Raw genomic sequence first — 22,210 nt, 5'->3', positions numbered from 1 at the left:
GACCACTTTTTCAGCGGAATTAAAATCAAGACTAGACTACTTTGTATTCAGTAATGCACAGGGCCCAATTAAAAACCGGCATTTTACTGAACCACATGTGTAACTGAATTCATCCAAAGCATAAACTCACTATACAGCGGTTACTTTTGAATTGCTTGACTATTACCGCTATTCGGAAAAGAAAAACAACGACAGTTAATATGAACCGCATCTTGTGACAAATAAAAAATCCTTAACTGCTGCTTTAGGCACTTAACAGGCTGACCAAAGAGGTCGAACATTTATTGGTAACCAATCAACCACACAGGTTACTTAGGTGACCCCACTTGAAATGTTTGTCTTGCACCTTTTCGCTGACGCACCACAACGCAGTTATGTCAATACTCGTCAAAGGGGACAATATAATGGTGTATCGTCCAAATCACCGGCGAGTTACAAGTTGTATGTTTACCACGCGTTACCGATTTATCGAATAATTGGATAAAGTGCGCCAACTACAAACATTTTTGACATTAGACATCATGATTTTAACGTGTACACTGAAACATACTAGATATTCTCTTGCTTTCAAGCGTATTTGCATTTGTAAGCAGATTTATACTAAGGACCATTGCTATGAGCAATGTTACATGTATATGGTAAGATGTGCACGATATGGTCACTTGTTAGTTTGTAACATGGATTATGTCATTTGTCTAGGCCAGCGGTTCTCAAACTTTATTAATTTTGTTTCTCAGCTCTTCGTATTGTGGCGAAAATATTTCACGTGTCAGCCGCTGCACATTTTCTTATTGATTTGTTTTGAACAACACGTTTTCTTTCATCTCTTTATGTTATTTGGTATAAATGTCGCACTTGTGTTTTATATGTTTCACTTATGTTCACGTTTAAATGTATTTCTTACATGTTCTGTTTCAAAGTCACTGACATCGTTTCTTTGTTTTCACTTAATCCCTTATTTTCACTTAATGCTGTTTTTCAATTGGTTCCGTTTTCTTTGTTATAGAGTCACGCTTTATTCACGCACTGTCTTTCCCTCGCCGCATTTCCGCATCAACGATTGTCGCTCCCGGATGTGCCTGTTAACCTAAATTTGTGTGAGTCTACGTTAATTGGTCAACGGCCCGCGAGCCGTGTTCGGTTTTGCACGTGGTGTAAAAGACATGGCAGTCTTCTTGTGGGCGTTTACTGTACGGTTGCTTTCTTGTGTCGTTGTTTTTACGTGCTGTGATAGTTTGCAGGTAAAGAGACCTGGGTTGTTGATGTTGGTGTGACGTTGTACATGTTATAGCTTTTCATACAATAAACTGCGAGACGCCCTTTTAGCAAAACCAGTGTTAGGTAGATCCGGCTTTCGTGATGAGCCGTTATTGCAGGGTTCTGGACCGTTTACAGAATTGGGGAGACAGTCTCGGGGCTACACACATGGAAGATCTGGGGTTACATTACATTGTAAAAATGCATTAAAGCTTCTCGCGGTCCCTATAAAATCGCGTGGCGGACCCCAATAGGTCCGGGGGCGCCAGTTTGAGAACCGCTTGTCTATGCATACACACAAGCCCAGAACAAAGAACAACTGTAAATAACATTGCACGTGTATGCTGTTACCACACACCAACAACAAGTGCACTTGGGAAAAAAAATACAACAGCTGCGAAAGCGGAAATCCCGTATGCGTTTCAGCGCAATAAAAATAAGCTATAGACGACAATGCGCTCTTTCATGTAAATCCAACTTCACGTTATTATTACTAAAGTTTTAAAATATTCAAGCAAGCTAGAAATGCTGTATTGACTTACAAAAAAGTTCAACGTTAAGATATGCGGATTCAAGTTAAGAAGTCGGCCAAGGGCAATTTTATTTGGATGTGGTCATCTCAATCTTATTTAGATTGCGGGTAGTTCAAGGAACCCAGTATTCGAGAGGAAATAAACCAGAATGTTCGGTTCAGAGAGAAACAAGATACCGAGCACAAAACAACATTCAAATGTCTGCAAATTTATTATGTATTTTCACAGAGGTAGTAAAATTTGTATTTCTTTTCAAAAACATGCAATTACATGAGACGTTTTACGAATTTTTAACACCTATACAACACATACATAAGCATAACACCAGATTGGCATCCAGAGGGCATTGCTTTTTACATCGCGTTTCCACCTCAAGTGCGCAAAATACTATACTATACGCAGGGGCGGCTCGTGCTAGGGTGCTGCGGAGCTGCATCACCCCCTAGAGATTTTTACTTAATATTCCCACCACAACATTACAGATAACTTTCATGATACTTATATTTTTATTCTAAAGTATAATTTTTATCAATAAAATTTCCGTTCTTGGTCGGTCGGCATTTTTTTCATTTAAAAAAAAATTATGGCATTAATATGTTATCTATGGTGGAACTGCAGCTCCAGTTTCATGACTAATCGTGACGTTTCATGACGTTTTGCACTTGTGCGCATGCGCACTTGGGAAAGCTACATGCCGGGCGAAATAGGCGACAGGGTGCTGCGGCTCGCGCAGCTCCACCAATCACGCAGCGTGTGAACCGGCCTGCAGTTCAGTGTTGTCTGTTCCGGGTTTACTGTGCTACAAAACCAAACCCGTTTGCTATATTCTTAAGTTCGACAGTGAGTACAGTTAAATAATTATTTTGTCATCTTTTAATTTATTCTTTGAAGGTTAGTCGTGGTTTTTTTAAGATGACTGTAAGTGGGCTTTAGTTTTTGCAGTGATCATTGAATTAAAAAGGGTGAAAAAAAGTGTATCTACCCAAAAAAGTGTATCTACTTAAAAAGTGTATCTACCACCTTGAAAAAGAAAAAAAGGTCATCTAACCGTTTGAAAAGTCACGATTAACCTTTATAATAAAAACCTGAATAAAAAGTTAAGAAAACTGGGATAACACATCCGCTATTCCTAATAAGTCATGCAGGAATAAGCAACCACAAGAACTACTCAGTTTTAGTTTTGAATGCTAACAAAGAAAAAATAGCTTTGTAACTGTGAAGTTAAATGCCTTACTGAAATTTAGGCAATATTAAATGCAGAACAAACAATTGCACAAGCAACAGGAATTTTGAAATATCTTAGTGATGACAATTTCAAGTTTGTTTTCTTAACACACCATGTGGACAGTATTTGCAGCCAAGTGCAATCTTGTGTATTGATATAATGGACATGTACTGTTTCTCTAAACAGTAGCTGCTAAATTGCTACACAGGAAATGTTTCTCAAGAATGAACATTCTACAGGGGAGATAGTAGTTACCACCAAGCATATCCTGTTGTTAGAAAAGTTACTGAAACTTTCAAAAAGAAAAGCCAGTTACCCAGCAATTTCCATGAGTCTCTCAAAGGCAAAACGGTTCTTGTCAACACTAAAAAGGATGCAAACTTTTCTAAGGAACACCATTATTTCCAAAAAGACTTGCACTTGCCGTGATAGCACTAAATAGAAGAAAAAAAACAGTTTCTTACATGTCATTTGGAAATCAAGGAAGAAGCTATCCATTATTTTGCTCAAACTATAACTTTATGATTCATTTAAGTTGTAAAATAGAAGCACAAGGTTCAATAATATGTTTCAAATTAAAGTGAGAGTGTTGTAATTTTCAAAGCTTGGAGAGTTTTGCACTTCAAAAAAAGGAATTATAAGCTACTTGCCACCAAATAAAGCAGCAAGTATAGCAGTTAAGAGCCTTAAAAACAATTAATAGTTGTACACAAAAGTTAAGTAAAGATGTTGAATAAAATAAACAAGTTCTGACACAAATGTAATGTGGTCGTTAAATTTATCAGTTATGATACAAATTAAAAGCTTTATGGCTAGTTTTTTTGTGGCAATTATAATCTGTGAAGTGTCATAGAATATGTTGAAAATGCTGACTGTGGCTATAAGTTACCTAAATGATGCATGACCATATTAATGACTGAATAGCAAGTGTGTTAGTTAGTAGTCATTGTTATAACCAGTTTTACTTTAATGTTGTCCAACTGAAATACTTCGATCTTTTTCGACTCATTTATTAATATTTTTTTCCATGTACTGTTGTTGTGTTTTACCGTATTTACAACGCTTCGTTTCGAGTCTGTGTCACGTGTGTTTTTGTGCCACTTTTTTCCTGCATGTTATTAAGTTTAGTCCGTCGCTGTGCAAGTAAACAAAATTCCCCAATGATACCGTCTGCGGTTTACACTCGTGTACATTATTGCGTAACAACCATTACGTCACAATGGAGTTGCCGATTAAGATTTGTATTACTTGTTTTTGTACACAAAACAATGGCTAGAAAACTAGAAATGTGGCTTTTCTATATATTGCCAACTAATATTTGTTCAATAAAGGCTAAAATTTGAAGCAGCACCCCCACAAATTTTAGGCACGAGCCGCCACTGACTATACGCCAGTTCCAAAATGTGGGACATTTTGCCAGACAACATTAAACGTGTCGGTTTGTAGCCTACACGTTAAAAAGAAAGTCAAACGTTTTATTGTGGCCAGATAGCCTATGTCCCTTTCTGAAATCTTCAATGACATGCTGCCTCCACGTGCTAATCCTCTTATTCCTGGCATTGTTTTTGTTTTGCTATGGTTAACCTCAAGCAATAAACCAGTTATGCTGCGCCTTCTTTGTCAAGTACCAAATGCCCTCAAGGATTCGTACATATTTACTTATTCATCAGGTTTCATTTCTTGTATTGTTTATTTGTTCGTTTCTGTGTTACCTGAATTTTTTTTCTGAATTACCGCGTTCTTTTGCTCCAACAACAAAATGATTGATTCAATAATTATTCACACAATAACGGGTCATGACTTGGTTGCCAATGTTTGGCCTTTCATTGACCTGTTACGCATTACTATTTTTGCGTGTAACTTTATTTCGTTGAAAGCGTGACAAATAAACCATTTATTGATCGATGATTATCATTTTCTGTACCTTATAAACTCATGTAATTTACATTGTAAATGCAAACGAAACTATAGACCAGGGTTCACCAACTTACAGCCCGCGGGCCGGATCCGGCCTTCGACAACATTTTTGGTTTGTCAAATCCTATTAATAACTTTGTAACATTGAAAAATTAATCTACTCCTTACAAAAGTTTCCCTGTCACGATATGCACAATACAATATTATCTAGTTTCATGGGATTACAACGCCTAGAATTGATCCAAAGTCAGTTTGTTACGTCACAGACAAGACTACAGGTGTTAATTGTGCGCAAACAATTGCCTTCTTTTGTTATGTGTGACGTTTTAACAGTCGCATCACCCGATTTTAAATAGGATTGTAAAAAGGCCATATCGACGCCCCTATAAAAATGGCTTCGCGGGTTAAGTTTGGAAAGACGGCGCTAGGACATGAAAACTATGCGGCCCGCGCAAATCACAATTAAACTTATCCGGCCCTGTGAAAAAAAAATTGGTGACACCTGTTATAGACGATATAAGGTAATGGCCTTGATTGTATGGATATGTAAATATGATCATTGTTCTGTGACAATTGACACATTTTGAAAACGTGCTCAGTTCAAAATCACAGACGAAGAAATTTGCTTGGACCGTGTGTCGAAAATTAGTGACGAGTGTGAGAAAGAATGCGATATGTTACTCTAGTAATCCAGCTAACAAAGCAGCCTAAACAAGTTGCAATATTGAAAATGTCTTAGATAATGAGAAAGCGGCAATTGTGCCGTGGTGTTAAAAAAATTTCAAGTTAAACGCAGCAACAAATCTCTTTCAGTTAAACACAATAGACCAATTAGGGCCAAACATGTACAAGCTATCCAAGGTGCACGGAAATAAAGTGAAAATTTGAAATGACTGACTTTCAAACAATTGGCCCAGTTGAGTTTTGAAAGCCTAAAACAAAAATAGATTTAATTACGCAAGCAATTGTCGACAACCGGCAGATTTTCAATGCCAGTTCAACGGCGATCTTAATGCGAGCATAACGCGAGGCGTTACCTGCCAACCAACGATAAAAATGAATCAAACAACAATTAAATCAGTTAATCTTTTCTTATCGATGATATCTTCTTGCAAAGAAAGCAAACGACTGCGACGATTGAGGGTCATTAAACCAACGAAATTTCACCGTGAAAACCACAAAATTGGTTCCGTTCTTATATACCAGGTGTGGCCAACACGTCGATCGTGATCGACTGGTCGATCGTCTGCTTTTGACTGGTCGATCGCACTAAATTCTCCATTACTAATCAAAAGCTTATCAATTGAAAAACAAATTAAATAATATAAAACAGCACTTCTGACATTTTGACACAACCCACAAATGTGCAATGAGACAATAATAATGTAAATGTCACTCTCTTTGTTGGGTAACAATTGTGATTTTCGTTTGTCGTCACAACTTTAATGTTTGCGTTAACGAAGCAGTTGCAATTGATTGAGGAGATTTAAAAGTTTGAAAAATATGTACATATGCGACGTTTTATTGTTGCAAGAACTAGGTGATGCTTTATAATAAAACTCATGAATATAAATATGTGGTAATCGTCAATCAAATCTCATGCAGAAATTTGCGTTATTGCTTTGTGTAAGTGGTAGCCTAAATTACTACTGATCAGTCGATCGTGTGCAATTAAGAAAATTTTCGTCGATCTTAACGACTAACAAGTTGGCCACCCCTGTTATATACCTTTGTTTTCAGACACTGATGATACTTGTAAAAGCGAAACGCATTCGTTTTTGTTAAACAAATAAAATGCAACGACCATTTTAGTGATTTTCACCTTAAAACAACTAAACCATTTGTAAAACAGTGATGTTTTCTACCTGCTGTAACATCGGTTAGATTTGCAATATTAGCCCAATCCGGATAATGGTTCAAATCAAAGAATGCCACTCCATAAGTGTTGATGGACAGTGAGATGAAAAATAAACCGACCAAGTTGAGAAACCAGCCTGATTTCAGCTAAAACACAAAATCGTTTAAAAATGCGATTTTAAATTCGTCCACTATTGCCATTTGGCACCCAACTGCCAAAACTATATGTGTAATGACATGAGGTCTGAGTTTCCAATCCCAAAAATGTTTGTTGTTTTATTTTATCAAAATTCACAAAGGTAGGAAAAATAGTCAATAAACTGATTTTAGAATGTCCAAGTCAATAAAATGAGAGAAACATAAAAGTGAAATCGGGCTTGAAGAGTTCATGCAGACTAGCGATCAGGGCATACACATAAATCATAGACGCTTGACCGAATAAAGGCAGAAAACCGACTCAAAGTCATTGAAGGTATAAAAATTCACCCCATTTGTACAGTTGTTTTAATGTCACGAGATTTAATGTTTTGTACAACCTAATTAATGTATCAAGTTTATAGAGCTCTTCTTCTGGTGACGTTCTTGCGTTTAATTCTTGTTTTCTTTGTTTATCGTGCACTGTACTACGCGCATTCAGTGTTATTTACCCTGATGAAGGCGACCTGTATAGGACGTCGAAACGTCGGAATAAAATACATTTGCCAGAAGAGCTCTGTAAACTTGATATTATGGCTGTCAGCAATAGCTTCAAATTAAAGTATTTTTAAAAATTCAGTCGCCAACCCCTACGACTTACCATATCAACAATCTTAATGTGACCCATACTATAAGCGATTGCATTGGGAGGCGTTGCTACGGGCAACATAAACGCCAGTGACGTCGACAACACAGGAGGGAGGCAAATGTAGTAAGGATGAACACGCATTGCAACCGCCTGCAAAACAAATTATAACACCAAAACGTTTTACCAAACTTAGGAGTTTAATTCTGCTTCGTCCATTCGAAAATTTCTACGGCAGATTTTTTCCGCGGACTCATCTAAAGATGATGTGTTGTCGTTATAAATGTAAATTGTTACACATTGCGATAAACCGCACATTAAGCTGCACTTTTAGGGTTGAAATGAAACCAAAATAAACACACCCGTACTAAACATGTACTTACCACTTGTACAAGTATCGGTAACATGACATTTGACACTGCGCCGTTGCTGGTACATTCTGTAACCAACATTCCGAAGCATGACAAGCATAAGCAAGCAACCCAAGGTGGGTAGTGCACAAGAAAGTGTATCTGGTTTGTCAGCCAAGTTGACAAACCAGATTTCTAAACAAATACACACAACAGTTCTTTTCAGCTATAATTACTGTTAATGGAAAATACTGAACAAGCGTTACGTCCACCAGGTTGCATATTTAACAAATTTGTCGTTCAACTGGTTGTTTTTATCTATCGTATCCCGCTGTTCTTGCGCTTTTTCGCTTGTTGTTCGCAATACACAATTCGTAGCTCTGAAGAAGTCCTACCGATCTGGTGGGCGAAACGTTGGCAAAAATACAAGTTCTTGATAAAAACAACTAGTATTTTGTTACACCAGTTGAACGACAAATCTGTTAAATATGATTACTGTGACCACAAGCATAACGTAATCACTCACATAATTGTATAGTTTATGGTAGATATAGTTTCAAAGTTGGTTTTTGGCAGGTAACTAGCAGATGGAGAAAAAATACCAAGGATGTCCAGGATTTGAACGACAAAACAACAAAAAACATACACAAACTTGCTGACACAGGGTAGAAAGTAGAAACTTGCACAAAAGTTTAGAATCTTGTTGTTCAAAGTACTGTGTTGGTCTTGTTATTTTGTTGTAGCTCAATATATGTTTGCTATGAGTGGTTTAACTAACACTTGTCGCCAAAAGAAAACAGAAAGTGAAAAAATGACTTGAAGTATCTAAATTCGGGTATGGAAAAATGCTGTCTGTTGAAGGGTCAGATACTGTTTAGTTCAAATACTCTCAGTCAGGTATGGAAAGGTTTGCTAGTGCCAGCAATTGTAACAACACAATGTATGGAAGCAATGTAACTTGCTACAAATTTAAGACATAAATGTTGGTAAACAGCTATTATAGAACAATTCGTAAGACAAAAAGACATGTACCGGCATTGACAAAGAAGCACATATTTGCCAAAAAATACAATGACAAAATAGTCACTAAACTCTGCATTTATAAAACCTGGTATGCATAAAACAGATATGATTTACCCACCTTTGCTCCAGCAGCAATCATAAATCCACCTCCAAAAATAAATATTAATTCCCAAATAAAAAGTTTTTGTATGTCGGACCATGACAAAATAGTTTTGCAGCGCTTTCTAGACTGGCGTTTATAACCTAAAAAAGAAACAAAAAGTGTGGAAAAAATAAGCTTCAAAACTGGTTATGTAACAAGATGACATAAGAAGGACACCTGCCGAACCTACTTCGGTCTGTAAATAAAGTTGGTCTTTGTTGTGGAATTAGAAACAAAATCAGAACGGTAGCCATGCAAACAACACCATCGTCAACGTATTTGCCATCAACAAACTTGGACCAACCCGGCATGAAACCAGGGCGGCGAGTGAACCACAAAAACAATGTGATAGAAAATATTGCAAGTACCCATAGTTCCTCCCATCTAAACATTAACTGGTAAAAACAAACATATCTTAAGAAACACTTCTGTTTAAAACTTAAACTTTGCAGCTTAATACTCATACACAAAGATGCTCAAAATGTAAAATCAATTTTACATTGCAAAGCAACGTATTTTTGCTATTAAATCCAATTTAAAAAGTTCTTTCAATATCTGATTTTACGAATACTAAAACTACTGTGATTCAAATCACCATCTTCGTTCACTTTAAACATCCAATAAACTGTTAAATAATTAACCTTACCGAATTGCTCCAAGCTTCTCATATTCGTTTTGAAGAAGTTTTTGAGTTTTTGAGTTGTCTTTTTCATTTGACTTTTTTAGCCATTGCTTTGGGTGACTGTAAAACACATGACCATAAAAGGTGGTGGAAAGAAAATATTGTGTATTTCTGCAACTACCTGATTCCGAAATACAGCCACATAAGCCAAAAATAGGCAACAACAAAAGTAAAAAATGCAGCTGGTGCGCTATAAAAGAACCAAGTAGCAAAACCAATCTCCTCTGATTCAGGAAATGATCTGGAAACATAATGAAAAAAGTATAGGTAAAATTATGAAAGCATATACAAATCAAAACAAATAATACAGACAATACAGATACAAGCAAAACAAATAAAAACCCTATAAAGTACATGAGTATATGTTGCACAGTTTTTTAAAAACTTATTGCAAGATCCTAAAATAAAAGTGTAAACAAGGAAGCAAACATAACATACTTTTTTAATATTGCTACAAGTATAATATTGGTACCAGTACCAATAATAGTAGATACTCCACCAATAGTGGCTGCATAAGGAACACACAAAGACAAGGCTTTGGAGAGGTTTTCTGGCACATTCTGTAAAATACAAAAAGTGCTTTACAAAAAAAACAGATATATGTTTAACCTATTAATCATTCAGGATGCCATGCTAAAATTTTAGCGTTGGTTTCAGCCAGGAGAACTTCTTCTTTGTACTTCATGGTTGATTACTAAGGGCATATGTATCTGCAATGGAGGCCCCACATCACTTCTGCAGGTTTTTTTTTTAGACATCATCGCTATCTAGCTCACTGCTAGCATTTTTAAGCTCATCCGCCCTTTATTAGGTCTTTATTTGTCCTAAATGGGTTGCTAGCAACCCTCCACACTACATAAGTGTAGTGTGGTGAGCCGGTTTAGTCGCCGACAACCTGACTATGAAATAGGTAGTACTGGATTACATAGTACCAGTAAGATGCAGACCATGACCTTGCACTAACCTGTATATATATCAATCTTTCAATCAAAAACAGTCTTGCACTAAAAAAAACTTTGCAAATTTTTGTTGCGAACCATTTCAAGAGAAATTTATAACCTAAAAATCCATTAGTTTGTTTTCAAATTGGTAGTAGATAAGTACCTTATTAGGTTGCATCATACAAGTGGATTCTGAGCTATCTTCTTTGCCATATTCAGAACTTGCTAATTTTTTTTCTTTTTGAGTAATACCATCCTGGGGCAACAAACAAAAAAATTGACATTTAAAATATAACGCAATAAAATATTTTTCGTATACTTCAAAACTTTTGGAGGGCATTCTATTTGTAGTTTTTATTTCTTCCTGTTGTTGTTTTTCATTCAAAAGACCCTCGACAATTGGAATTATCATAGCAGTAACCACAGTATTGGACATCCACATTGATAAAAGGTATGACGAAAGCATGAATCCAAATAGCAACCTAATACAATCAACATAAACTTATTGCAACTGTAAATCGCGCCAATATGGCCGGGTGGTCACGAGACAGCCTTGCGTTAAATAGCAATTAGTAAACAAACGACTGGTCATTACCTTTTTGAACTTGTTCCTATCGTCAAAAGAATTTTTAACGCAATTCGTAAATGTAATTGTGTGGTTTGTGCAGCAATGGCAAGTGATATACTTCCCAAAATAAGCCAAATTCTCTTGCTGAAAAAGGCATCTGTAACTTCGTCAAGTGTAAGGACTCCCAATGATGTAAAACCAACTACTCCAACCAGAGACGTAGCGCCCATAGAAAGGCAACCACTGATCCAGTACACAGCGACCCATAGTATTACGAAAGCGCAATCAGATTCCTGCAAAATATAGGTTAAAAGAGGGGTTTCGCAACTGGAAACAACAAATTTTCGGTACCAGTTATAATAATAACAAAAATCAAAAGCACGTGCTTGCCAGTAATTTAAAACACTCAAACAGACAAAAAATCCCGCTATAAAAGGCCACATAAAAATCTTAACATATTGCCCCCCAAAATACCCTAAAACACTAGGGGACCGCACATTTTGCATGGGGTGTTTTAATTAATTTATAAGTTATACGTGCTAATATTTTAACCAATAGTTTCACAAATCATTTGAGCGATTTGTTACGTCCCAATAACGTTTCACCCCAGTGGTTAATTGTATCCTACAGATGTATCATTTCCTAGAAAAACAAGGCACATGATATTTGACATCTACAAACCTTCGCGAGGCCACGTAGCAACTTACGAGCGCATTTGGTTGACTGGCCATAGATTTTACACTTCAGATTTACCGTAAGCTACTTTGTTATAAGGTACCTGAAGGTATATAGGCCCGGAAGGTAATAAGGCCCACTGCTAATATTTTTTTATGTGCCAGAAAAAATGCTTCCGTTTTGATGTAATTTTAAAATATATATGTACTTAAAATGATTTACAAAGTTTTGGACCTGCAAGTTATATGTTATTGTTATCATGACCAATCCAAATTAAGAAGGGTTTATTTTCAACTTTTTATTATTTTTTGTTAAAATTGATAGCAAAAATGAAAAGGTTGTGTTGTCGAAATGAAAACTTATTAAGATATATTAGTAATGGGGTCATTTTAGTTTAATTGGAGCATTATCCGATCAGGAAAAAAGAATTACTTCAAATAAATTTTATTACGGTTTTGTTTATCAGGCATTGCTTGCAATAAGGCCCAACGATAATTTGTTATTTTCTCAAGTCTCTTTTATAGTAAAAGCGACTGATATGCACAAAATTTGCTTTTTTGCTTTCTTAGGGAGATAAAATGTCCGAATAAGATGTTTGTGGAAGTAATCTTTCGTTTAGTATTTTTGGTTATCAAATGTCAAGGGGTCGTTTATTCTTTTTTTAGTACCTTCAGATTAACAGTTATATGTCTTAGTTAACAGTATATGTGTAATATAAGTTAATAACGTTGCTTGTTTGAACTTTTATTTGACCGAAGCAAAGTATAAATGAGTCTGATTGGTTTCTAGACTATTTTTAAAAACATGAAAATGTTGGGCTTTATTAACAGCATAGGTTTGTATTAAGGCCCAAGTTTTAATTTTTTTTAAACTGTTATCCTACAAAAACAAAACTTGCAAACGCCCTCAAAATTTAATGGATGTTTAATATCAACCTCTGCAACAATCATGCCGAATTTGGCCTGGAACGGTTAAATGCTTTTTCAGTTATACGCAATAGTTTTTTAATGGGCCTTGTTAGCTGCAGGTACCTTAGTTAAAAACTTCAAATAAGTACGGCTACCTTGTGAAAAAAATGTTGCTTACCTTTCCATCAATGCAAAACGCAATTGGACTGAGCAGAATTGGGGTTAAAACAAGCACAACTACAGACAGGCTGGGAATTTGTAAGTATTTTCCTTCGCTCATTGCTTCGACGTTTCTTAACAGCTGTTTAACGGTTACAACTCGACTATTTGATCGATGCTGCAAATTTTAACTGGTGGTAGTTACAATGTTATGTGGTGCTAAGAAGTTGTCAGTGGTCTGAAAACTTGAGAACACAACTCAGGACAAGACGAGCAAGCTTCTGGTAAATAAAACTCGTGTTCTATTGCATCATCAAAAGAATATCGTTGGTTTCCAGGCCGAGGCTAACCTTTTAATACCTAGAAATTTTTTTATTGAGCTTTGTAATCTGTACCGTGTACACAGCGTTGCTTTAACGTCCTTTTTTCTAAGATTTGTCTTCATTTTGAAGGGCAAAAATTGAAAACCAATGTGTCTTGTTAATAACAATCAGGCTAACCGAGTGTTTCTTAAAGTTCTTTTCTGTTTCTCTTTTACAAATCAAAATATCGCCAATTCATCCAAAACAAACATCACAAAACAGACATCAGTCATTGTTCCCAGTTACCGCAACATACCCTTGTGTATTTTTCCGAACGGTCGTCATTTTTATTACAGGGCTTCCATGTCTTTTGCTTAGGCAAACATGTTTATGGCGACTATAACGATGGCTAAAGTCGGTCTCAAAACTTTGAACGGTACGCAAATCGCAAAAACATCTATCGCACTGAAACTTGTTATAGGCAGGAGAGAACAGAAAACAAAACAGCGGTCAATATTATAGCATAGGAAATGGAATCAGACATGGGCACCGCAACGTAAGGCACTTCTAATAGAACTCAAATGTAACGAGTTGAGCTATTGTAATTTGTAATACGTAAGTAAACAAAACCGCCACAACGCGTTTATAGTGTTCGACACCAGTAACATTCGAATTGTGTAAAACCATCGAGCTTAGATTTGCCATATTAGCATTGAATTTCTTCGAATCTTTGTTATTAACGTGTTGTAAACAAGTTAATTTTATTTGCTTGACTTCAAGCATTCAAAAATGAATTTCTTGTTGTTTACTTGTATTCGAATCGAGAACATGTGGCAATATATTTTCGAATACTTTGTTTATAGGCAACCGACAACTCGAATTGTGTTCGTAAAAATGAAGCCATATAACTTATTTGATTTTAATTCGTATGTTGGCGCTGAAAACATACCACGTAAGTATTGATCTTATAATAACTTTCCACAAGCCGTCTTACTGGTACCTTTTTATGGATTTTTATGGGTGATGTTTGAAAGACCTGCAAAGCAAGATTGATTATGTGCGTTTGTTTAGGTCTTTTCAGTGCTGTTTACCTGTACAACCGCATTGCGAACAGAATTCTGTCACAATTTTAAGGATGAGAAAAAATATCTTTCTTTTTGCATTACCTGGTAAAACGTTGGTTTGATTTTGAATGTTGGCCCAATCGGGATATTGGTTGAGGTTAAAAAATACAACGCCATACGTGTTGATGGATAGAGTGATGAAGAAAACTCCAACCAGGTTTAAGAACCAACCAGCTTTCAGCTAAACACAACAAACCAATTTCAAGATTATAAAAAAGCACAATCTCAACCAAATTGAAGTAGGTTCTTGAATATGCCAGAAAGATAAAAGAAAATACAGAAAAGCAGTGTTTCACAAAGTTTTTGTGGCACTCTAACAAACAAAACTTTGTTTGTTGCACAGTTGGCAGACTAGAAATAAACTTGCAAGTTGGCAAACAAGATCGAAATGAGGTTCTAGCGTTGCCTTGCACACCTGTATTTCATTATTTGGCCGCCGTAATACATTACGTGAGAGTTGTACTTTACAAATTTATTTATTTTTTCGCGGCAAACTTGAAAATATTTCCGTGCACAATAGTTTTTCGTGGCAAAAACACTAAATTTGGAAAAACATCCAAAATACTTTCCATGTCCACGATTTTAAAGTGTCCTGAACTGTAAGCAACCGCATTTGCAGGCGTTGCTACGGGCAGCATGAACGCCAGTGACACAGACAACACGGTTGGAAGGCAAATGTAGTAAGGATGGACACGCATTGCGACTGCCTGCAAAACCAAGTGAGTCGAGTTTTTACCCAACTGGGATGTGTAACTGAGAATGTAAGCTTACCACTTCCACCAGTATGGGTAACATGATATTGGTCACAGCAGTGTTACTGGTACATTCAGTGATAGCCATTCCAAACAATGATAAACAAAGACAAGCCAACCATGGAGGATAGTTTACCAAGAAACTGAGTTGGTTAGCCAGATAAGTAGATAGACCTGACTTCTAAAAACATCTCAATTTAAACAAAACGTTTATGTGTCACAACTAATTCTTGACAAGTGTAAAGGAACAACACTTTGATACTGATGGTTTTGCATTGTAACACTCATATTTAATGTGTTCAGCTTCAAGTGTTTTACATAGACCAGTGGTTCTCAACCGGGGTCCATGAGCCATGTTCCGGGGGCCACGGGTGTAGATTCACCAAAAACACCCAGTAAAAGCAATTTTCTTTTTAACTTTATTCCCTAATTTAATCGACTATTTCACATACCATTTGTTTATATTGAGGTTTTTTATGACTACGGATTCTTGTTTGCTCTATTCGACCTGTTTAAAGCTGAAATTAGTACTGAATTCCAACATGAGATTGCCATTTACATTTTATAGGGGGTCACAGGTCCTACAGGGTTACTCGAAGGGGGCCATGAGGCCCAAAAGTTACTTTTAGGGGGTCACAGGCCACAAAAGGTTGAGAACCACTGACATAGACTAAATGATGTTTCAATACAACAAATTTCTCCCTTATTCCTGTGATAAAATTCTAACAGGTTAGTTACATTTTAATCTACAATCACAATATAAAATCACACCAAAACACTCAATAAATTACACACTAATCATATCACAATACATTAGGTACCTTTGCACCTTCGGCTAATGTAAGTCCAGCCCCAACTATAAATATTAATTCCCAGATGAAATACTTTTGAATGTCAAGCCAAGACAAAATGCTTTTGGAACGTTTTCTCTGCTTTCTATAACCTGTGGTTAAAAAAATATGGTTTTTCATAGAGCAAATCTAAAAAAAATTCAAAACCCAAATAAGCCAACTTTACAGCATGTCCAATGTTTCAAGAAACACACCTCACATTGAAATGGTATTTCATACTATTTATAATAATTTTGAACTTTTCAATCTTTTTCATCTATTAAACACAAAGTGTTTGTGGAAGAGTAAAGCTATGAATACTCACTTTTGCTTGTGAATATTGTAGGTTTTTCTTGAGGAATGAGAAACAGAATAAATACAGTTGTCAATGCAACAACACCATCATTCACATATTTTCCATCAATAAGCTGTGACCAGCCAGGCATGAAGCCTGGACGACGTGTAAACCATAAAAATAATGTGACACAAAACACTGCTAGCACCCATTTTTCTTTCCATCTACAATATCCAAAATAAAGTAGTTCATGTAGTTCCAATTTTTGTTGCACAACAGTGTTTTAACAGTAAGTCTGCATACTGAAAAAGTCCAGAAACATTTTCGTATATTTGTGATCACCTAACTGCATTTAAAAATAGACTACCAGTGTTTTTGATCAATCGTGAGGCAAAAAAATGTGGGGGCAAAAAAGTTTGATACCTAAATGAGCTGAGAAACCTCATCATTACAACAACTAAAGCACCAAGGCATGTCACAGGATAACATACAGCCTGTTGCAAACATGCAATACTAATTCAATTTCATGTACTTTACCTTATTGGACCAAGCTTAACATATTCACCCTCTAGCAGTATTTTAGTGGCATCAATAGACTTATCTCTTCTTTTAAACCACATTCTAGGGTGACTGCAAAACCAAAACATTTTATGAGCTTGTTAAATGTTCAATTTTAGGCCATAACAAATGATACAGCAAAAAGTGGAAACAAAATTTGTAACATAAACATAGCAGTCAAGAACCTCCTTGCGAATGATTGAGCAATAACTTTGTTGAAAATTGACACAAAGTTAATCATGTTACACTTTAACAGATGACTCCTGTAATAAAGCTAGGTATGTCTTTAAGCTGGACTTGCCATAGTGAACATAGAGCTGAGCCATAGGAACCACGTGCAAGTGAAATAACAGGTGATGTGTTTTCAGTCCTGAACTTGTACACACATACCTGATTCCGAAGTAAAGCCACATAAGCCAAAAATATGCAACAACGAAAGTAATTAAAGATGCTGGAAAGCAATAGAAGAACCAAGTGGCAAAACCAATTTCCTCAGACCTTGGAAATGAGCTATAAAAAGTAAATAAATTGAGTTAAAAACAACCCTTGTCAACAACAGAGGGTGGTGACTTACGCTTTAAGAACAGTGACAACGATAATGTTAACCCAGGTACCAGTGAGAGAGGCAACACCACCAATACTTGAAGCATAAGGAATACACATGGTTAATCCTTTTGCTAAATTTCGCATTTCGGTATCCTTTGGAAAAAATACAAACCTTTTTTGAACAGGAAAGCAAATGACAAATTTTTACATTCTTTGTACCATATGTGTATCTTCTGGAAGGTGTTCTATATCAGCATTATTTTGGTTTGAATGTTTTTCCTCTAATACCATGCATTCCTAGTAAAAATTGACAGTAACAAACAAACATATTTTAAATGTAGGGAATGGTACTTAATGCAAGTTACATGGAAGTATTTGGAAAAACACTACTATGAGTAATTTCCCTACCTGCAAGTTTTTATTTTTTCCATATTTTTCTCGTTGTTTCATTTCTTCTATGACACCTTCAACAATCGGTATCATCATAGCAGTAATAACAACATTTGAGATCACCATTGACAGGAAATAAGTGACCAACATAAATCCAAACAACAGTCTGCAAAGTAATTCACAAAATTTATACATTTTGTGCAACAACAAGGTGATTTACTATATTTAATGTGCAAAAACTTTACTTCATGAAGTTCAACCAAAATCACAAAAAGTGGAAGCATTAAAACAAAATACATTGAAGATGCATCTCTGTTGCAAAACATAACTCAACTCTACTACTTAATCCCCTATTTCTCACCTCTAAAACGATCATAGTTTATGACAACATAATGGCAAGTAATGACTTAGGTAAAATGATAAACGTCAGATTACCTTTTTGGACTGGTTCCAATAAGTAGGAGAATCTTAAGTGAAATTCGTAAGTGTAATTGTGTGGTTTGTGCTGCGATGGCCAATGATATACTGCCCAGCAGTATCCAAATTCCATTGAAAAAGAATGCATTGGTGACCTCGGTTAAAGTCAAAATTTCCATAAACGTAAAAACAATCACTGGTAACAAAGAAGTTACTCCCAATGGAAGGCATCCAGTTATCCAATATACTGCCACCCATAGTATAACAAAAGCACAATCCGATTCCTGCAAAATATTGCCTATAAAGTGCTATAATTCTAATCAAAGAACTAAGAAGTTGAAAACAAAGTTTACAAACTAATCAAAAAAATCCCGCGCAAATGTAGAATAATGGAAATCATATTTTTTACCTTTCCAGGGACGCATACTGTTAATGGACTTAAAAGTATTGGAGTCAAAATTAGCACCACTGACGAAAAACTTGGAAGTTGAAGAAATCGTTGTTGTTTCATGTTACTATTTATTTAACCTGCTTTAACCTAGCAAAATCAAATCAAACAAAAGAAACGTTAGTAAGTTATACGGTAAAATCGAAACAAAACAAAAGTGCTATAAGTGAATGTCATTTGATCTCTGAATATATACAGCTTTGTTTAATGTATCACGCCTCTGGGGAGAAAACCACTAATCCGTGCTAGGCTATAATGCTTTTAGCACAACCCTGGCTAAATAGTTAATGGCCCTGACCTGGATCCCGTACGTCGGTTCACGACCAAGCCTCCAATCAAGGCTGAAAACGAATTAACATGGACTAATCCATCACGCATACGCCAAGGTATAAGTTAGTACATAACAACTACTATCAGACTGGTTTAGGTATTTCATTGTGCCAAATAGGCAATCAAACTGAAAAGCGGCATGCTTTATTCCAAAATTCTTGAGTAAAAAGGCAGCACCAGTAATGGCATGAGAACATGCCAAAGCATGGCGCTTTTACCTTTATTTACTCCACTACATTCTTCAAAAACCTGGCATAAGTGCGCACCGAGAAGATTGAGCCGGTTTTTGCTTACTGGTTTTTGGAAATTGAGTGACCTCCACCAACAGGTTGTTAACAACCGTATATTGCCTATGCAGTAATGTGTCACTTCGTGCACTTCATTCTCGTGGCTAACAATGCTAATAATAGCTCTAATAGGAAAAGCGTTTAACGCAGAGCGGGAAAACCTGTTCTATGACATTTTCATCCATCCACCACATCTGTCGACACTTTGCAAATCTAACAACGTTGCAGGCCAAGTTAATGTAGTTGCAGCGCGTTTAGCCACTACCCACCAATTGTGCCCTACACTAAAGTAGGGGGTGGAATGTCAGGGGAAAATCATGAGTGGCAGAAGATTATTTTCCTGACTGGGCTGTTTTGTGACCCATTACGTTTTAACGTTGCGCAGCTATTTCCGACTTGGAAAATCGCTAAGTATTATTTTACCAAGCGAAATAAACTCGACTCGAATCCAACGCTAAAAGTTAGTTCACACAAATTGAAAACTCTAACTATGTCAGCGGTCACACTTGGGTTACACCGCCGAAGTCTGACCGTAAATGACACCATGATTAATTGCGCACCTCCACTACCGCAGCAAAACTTGTCACCCTTCCTGTGAGCTGTTTTAAAAGTAGTCCTAAAAGGCGTTCCTTTCCAGCGCCAAGTAAGCTTCGCTCCTTTTCTTTGTTTTTGCCTCAAGGGGTGCAAAGCCTGCGGCGGCGAGATAATTTTGTGCTGCTGCGATTCTATGGCCTTTATTGTAACATGCTTTGGTGGCCGCATGCATTAATTGTAATTCTTTTGCTTGATATTGGCTTCCAAAACTGGTCTGAAATGACTTTTTGTGTTCAGCTGACATTTTTTTGGCTTGGGAAATGTAAAAAAGTGCGAAAACAGGCGAAACAACGGGTAACACTATAGGTGGGTTGCATTAACGGTAAAGAATGAACGTAAACTGTTTGGGTAAATTCAGAGATATAATTAAAACAACAATTTATAGACTCCTGGGCACGTAAACACGTTTTTATCACAAAAAGAAAGTCCAACAGAACAGGCCGTCGCAAAAATCGGATTTAGCTTCCAGGGGTGCACAACCTGCAGCCGTACGGCCACGTTCTGCAAATTTATGTGTAACAGCAAAACAACAATCTATAGACTTCTGAGCACGTAGGCTAAACACGTTATTATGACAAATACAAATCCAATAAAACAGGTCGTTACAGAGTGTCGAGGTGGTTAGGCACAAAACGAGCTTAATTTGGGCCTGACATTACACTCAGACACATTCATGGCGCAATTTCACCAACGTTTTGGTTTGTAGGCTACGAGTTTCCCACTGTCAGTGCTGGATTAAGGGTCTGCTGACCTGTAGGCACAATTTATAAGTGGCCCGAAAATCCGAATTGCCAACTAAAAAATTAGAATTATCAGTGTTGCCAAATCATTTCACTGATTTTAAAGTGGCCTGGATTTCGACTGGCCTGTAGGCACGTGCCTACTTTGCCTGATGGTTAAGCCGGCACTGCCCACTGTACTGCTTTATTAGATGATAACATTCATCACTTATAACATCTATGTTGGATTTCTAAAAACTTTTCCATTATCTGCGTTTAGTATGTTTTATTAAATATGAATATTTGCACGGACCAAGCGTAACTCTTTTCGTTCAATATCTTAACAACAACACGACTATTTCTTTTTCTGCTATAGCCTCATATTTATCAATCTATTTCTGTAATTATGCTTTCACAACAGAATGTTTCTAGTGACATCGAAAGAAGACTTCCTCAAAACTAACAGCTTCCCTTTTTGTGGCGGAGTAGTTGTTTACATATCCTATATGATTTATATGACATATAGCCTACGTCAGTGTGGTCCAACTTTATTTTGGTGCGGGCCATTCAAAATCGTTAACTTACTACGCGGGCCAAGGTTTAAATTTTTGCAAGAAAAACTTTTTTCTGGGTCAAACTCTAGGGTAACTATACACCTTTTTTATCTGTAGATAAGTTTATTTTTATACTTTATAGTTATGTACTAAGTAAAAGCTGTCAAAAACATTCAGTTTCCACTTTAGCGCAAAAATGCCCCCGAACGGTTTATAGAAGCAGAACCCTTTATTACATAACAATGCCTTGTCATGCGTCACAATAGGAAATTTTGCAATATTTAGTGTGTGTTAATCCTCACATTTTAAAAACATTGAATTATTGAAAACAAAACTTATAGTTGTCATTAAAATGTTGGGACATTCGCGGGCCAACAAAATTATCTCGCGGGCCACAATTGGCCCGCGGGCCTGCAGTTGGACCACGCTGGCCTACGTTATTGAAATTGTTTTCTGAACGTCAGCAGCCCACTTCGTCCTAAGCCAGCAAATTGGTTTTATCACGCCCACTTTTTTTAGCAGTTTTTGTTTGAATACAATTTTGCATCCACTTTTTCCAACGGTGTCGTGTGTTTTCTACGAACGTATTTGCTATTTTCTTGTCGTGGTATATTCTAGTTTGGATTGTGCTACATTATTTTGATATTCTGTCACAAAATGTAGGCCCTACTGTGGCGAAAATATTTTACGTGTCAGCCGCTGCACATTTTCTTGTTGATTTGTTTTGGAACAGCACGTTTTCTTTCATCTCTTTGTGTTATTTGGTATAAATGTCGCTCTTGTGTTTTATATGTTTCACTTATGTTCACCTTTAAATGTGTTTCTTACATGTTCTGTTTCAAATTCACTGACATATTTTCTTTGTTTTCACTTAATCCCTTATTTTCACTTAATGCTGTTTTTCAATTGGTTCCGTTTTCTTTGTTATAGAGTCACGCTTTATTCACGCACTGTCTTTCCCTTGCCGCATTTCCGCATCAACGATTGTCGCTCCCGGATGTGCCTGTTAACCTAAATGTGTGTGAGTCTACGTTAATTGGTCAACG

General features: G+C 36.5%; 2 protein-coding genes across 7 annotated transcripts; both read right to left on the bottom strand.

Annotated features, from left to right (window-relative positions):
* Positions 1 to 19: 19 nt before the first annotated feature.
* On the bottom strand, positions 20 to 14,550 carry LOC145212884 (Na(+)/citrate cotransporter-like). Of its 5 annotated transcripts, XM_080081150.1 has the most exons (14): positions 14,487 to 14,550; positions 13,038 to 14,356; positions 11,304 to 11,569; positions 11,028 to 11,190; positions 10,872 to 10,964; positions 10,206 to 10,327; positions 9,889 to 10,008; positions 9,732 to 9,827; positions 9,276 to 9,469; positions 9,062 to 9,186; positions 7,954 to 8,115; positions 7,586 to 7,723; positions 6,798 to 6,936; positions 3,462 to 4,462 (listed from the first exon to the last, which is right to left on the bottom strand). In XM_080081150.1, the coding sequence occupies exons 2-14, from the start codon at positions 13,137 to 13,139 to the stop codon at positions 4,338 to 4,340; spliced, it is 1,845 nt and encodes a 614-aa protein (XP_079937276.1). In that variant the 5' UTR covers positions 13,140 to 14,356; positions 14,487 to 14,550; the 3' UTR covers positions 3,462 to 4,337. The 5 variants fall into 5 exon arrangements, with proteins under 5 accessions (XP_079937266.1, XP_079937276.1, XP_079937260.1 ...); XM_080081140.1 differs by lacking the exons at positions 3,462 to 4,462; positions 14,487 to 14,550 and adding an exon at positions 20 to 3,449 and having other exon boundaries at positions 11,304 to 13,105; XM_080081134.1 differs by lacking the exon at positions 14,487 to 14,550 and having other exon boundaries at positions 11,304 to 13,105.
* Positions 14,363 to 18,767, bottom strand: LOC145212920 (Na(+)/citrate cotransporter-like). Of its 2 annotated transcripts, none has more exons than XM_080081169.1 (12): positions 18,642 to 18,767; positions 18,251 to 18,516; positions 17,834 to 17,981; positions 17,645 to 17,722; positions 17,454 to 17,578; positions 17,270 to 17,389; positions 16,859 to 16,951; positions 16,352 to 16,545; positions 16,018 to 16,139; positions 15,216 to 15,377; positions 15,015 to 15,151; positions 14,363 to 14,626 (listed from the first exon to the last, which is right to left on the bottom strand). In XM_080081169.1, exons 1-12 carry the CDS (start codon positions 18,741 to 18,743, stop codon positions 14,398 to 14,400), a joined length of 1,776 nt encoding a protein of 591 aa, XP_079937295.1. In that variant the 5' UTR covers positions 18,744 to 18,767; the 3' UTR covers positions 14,363 to 14,397. The 2 variants fall into 2 exon arrangements, with proteins under 2 accessions (XP_079937295.1, XP_079937302.1); XM_080081176.1 differs by having other exon boundaries at positions 15,216 to 15,374.
* Between the last annotated feature and the right edge of the window lie 3,443 nt (positions 18,768 to 22,210).

Source organism: Phallusia mammillata, chromosome 1 (genome assembly GCF_965637545.1).
Source record: "Phallusia mammillata chromosome 1, kaPhaMamm4.hap1.1, whole genome shotgun sequence".
Classification (NCBI taxonomy): domain Eukaryota; kingdom Metazoa; phylum Chordata; class Ascidiacea; order Phlebobranchia; family Ascidiidae; genus Phallusia; species Phallusia mammillata.
Note: the sequence above shows the minus strand (reverse complement) of the source record. Positions and strands in the feature narration are given on the sequence as shown.

Excerpts from the sequence above, each read along its gene's own strand:
- LOC145212884 (XM_080081134.1), bottom strand. The coding sequence starts at position 11,782 with ATGCAAAATGTGCGGTCCCCTAGTGTTTTAGGGTATTTTGGGGGGCAA. Across the intron at positions 9,828-9,888 it reads TGGCTGTATTTCGGAATCAG|TCACCCAAAGCAATGGCTAA; the intron begins GTAGTTGCAGAA and ends TGTGTTTTACAG. Across the intron at positions 9,470-9,731 it reads GAGAAGCTTGGAGCAATTCG|ATGGGAGGAACTATGGGTAC; the intron begins GTAAGGTTAATT and ends GTTAATGTTTAG.
- LOC145212920 (XM_080081169.1), bottom strand. The coding sequence starts at position 18,743 with ATGAAACAACAACGATTTCTTCAACTTCCAAGTTTTTCGTCAGTGGTG. Across the intron at positions 17,390-17,453 it reads GTTGTCACTGTTCTTAAAGC|CTCATTTCCAAGGTCTGAGG; the intron begins GTAAGTCACCAC and ends TACTTTTTATAG. Across the intron at positions 16,140-16,351 it reads TACAATATTCACAAGCAAAA|GTTATAGAAAGCAGAGAAAA; the intron begins GTGAGTATTCAT and ends TTTTAACCACAG.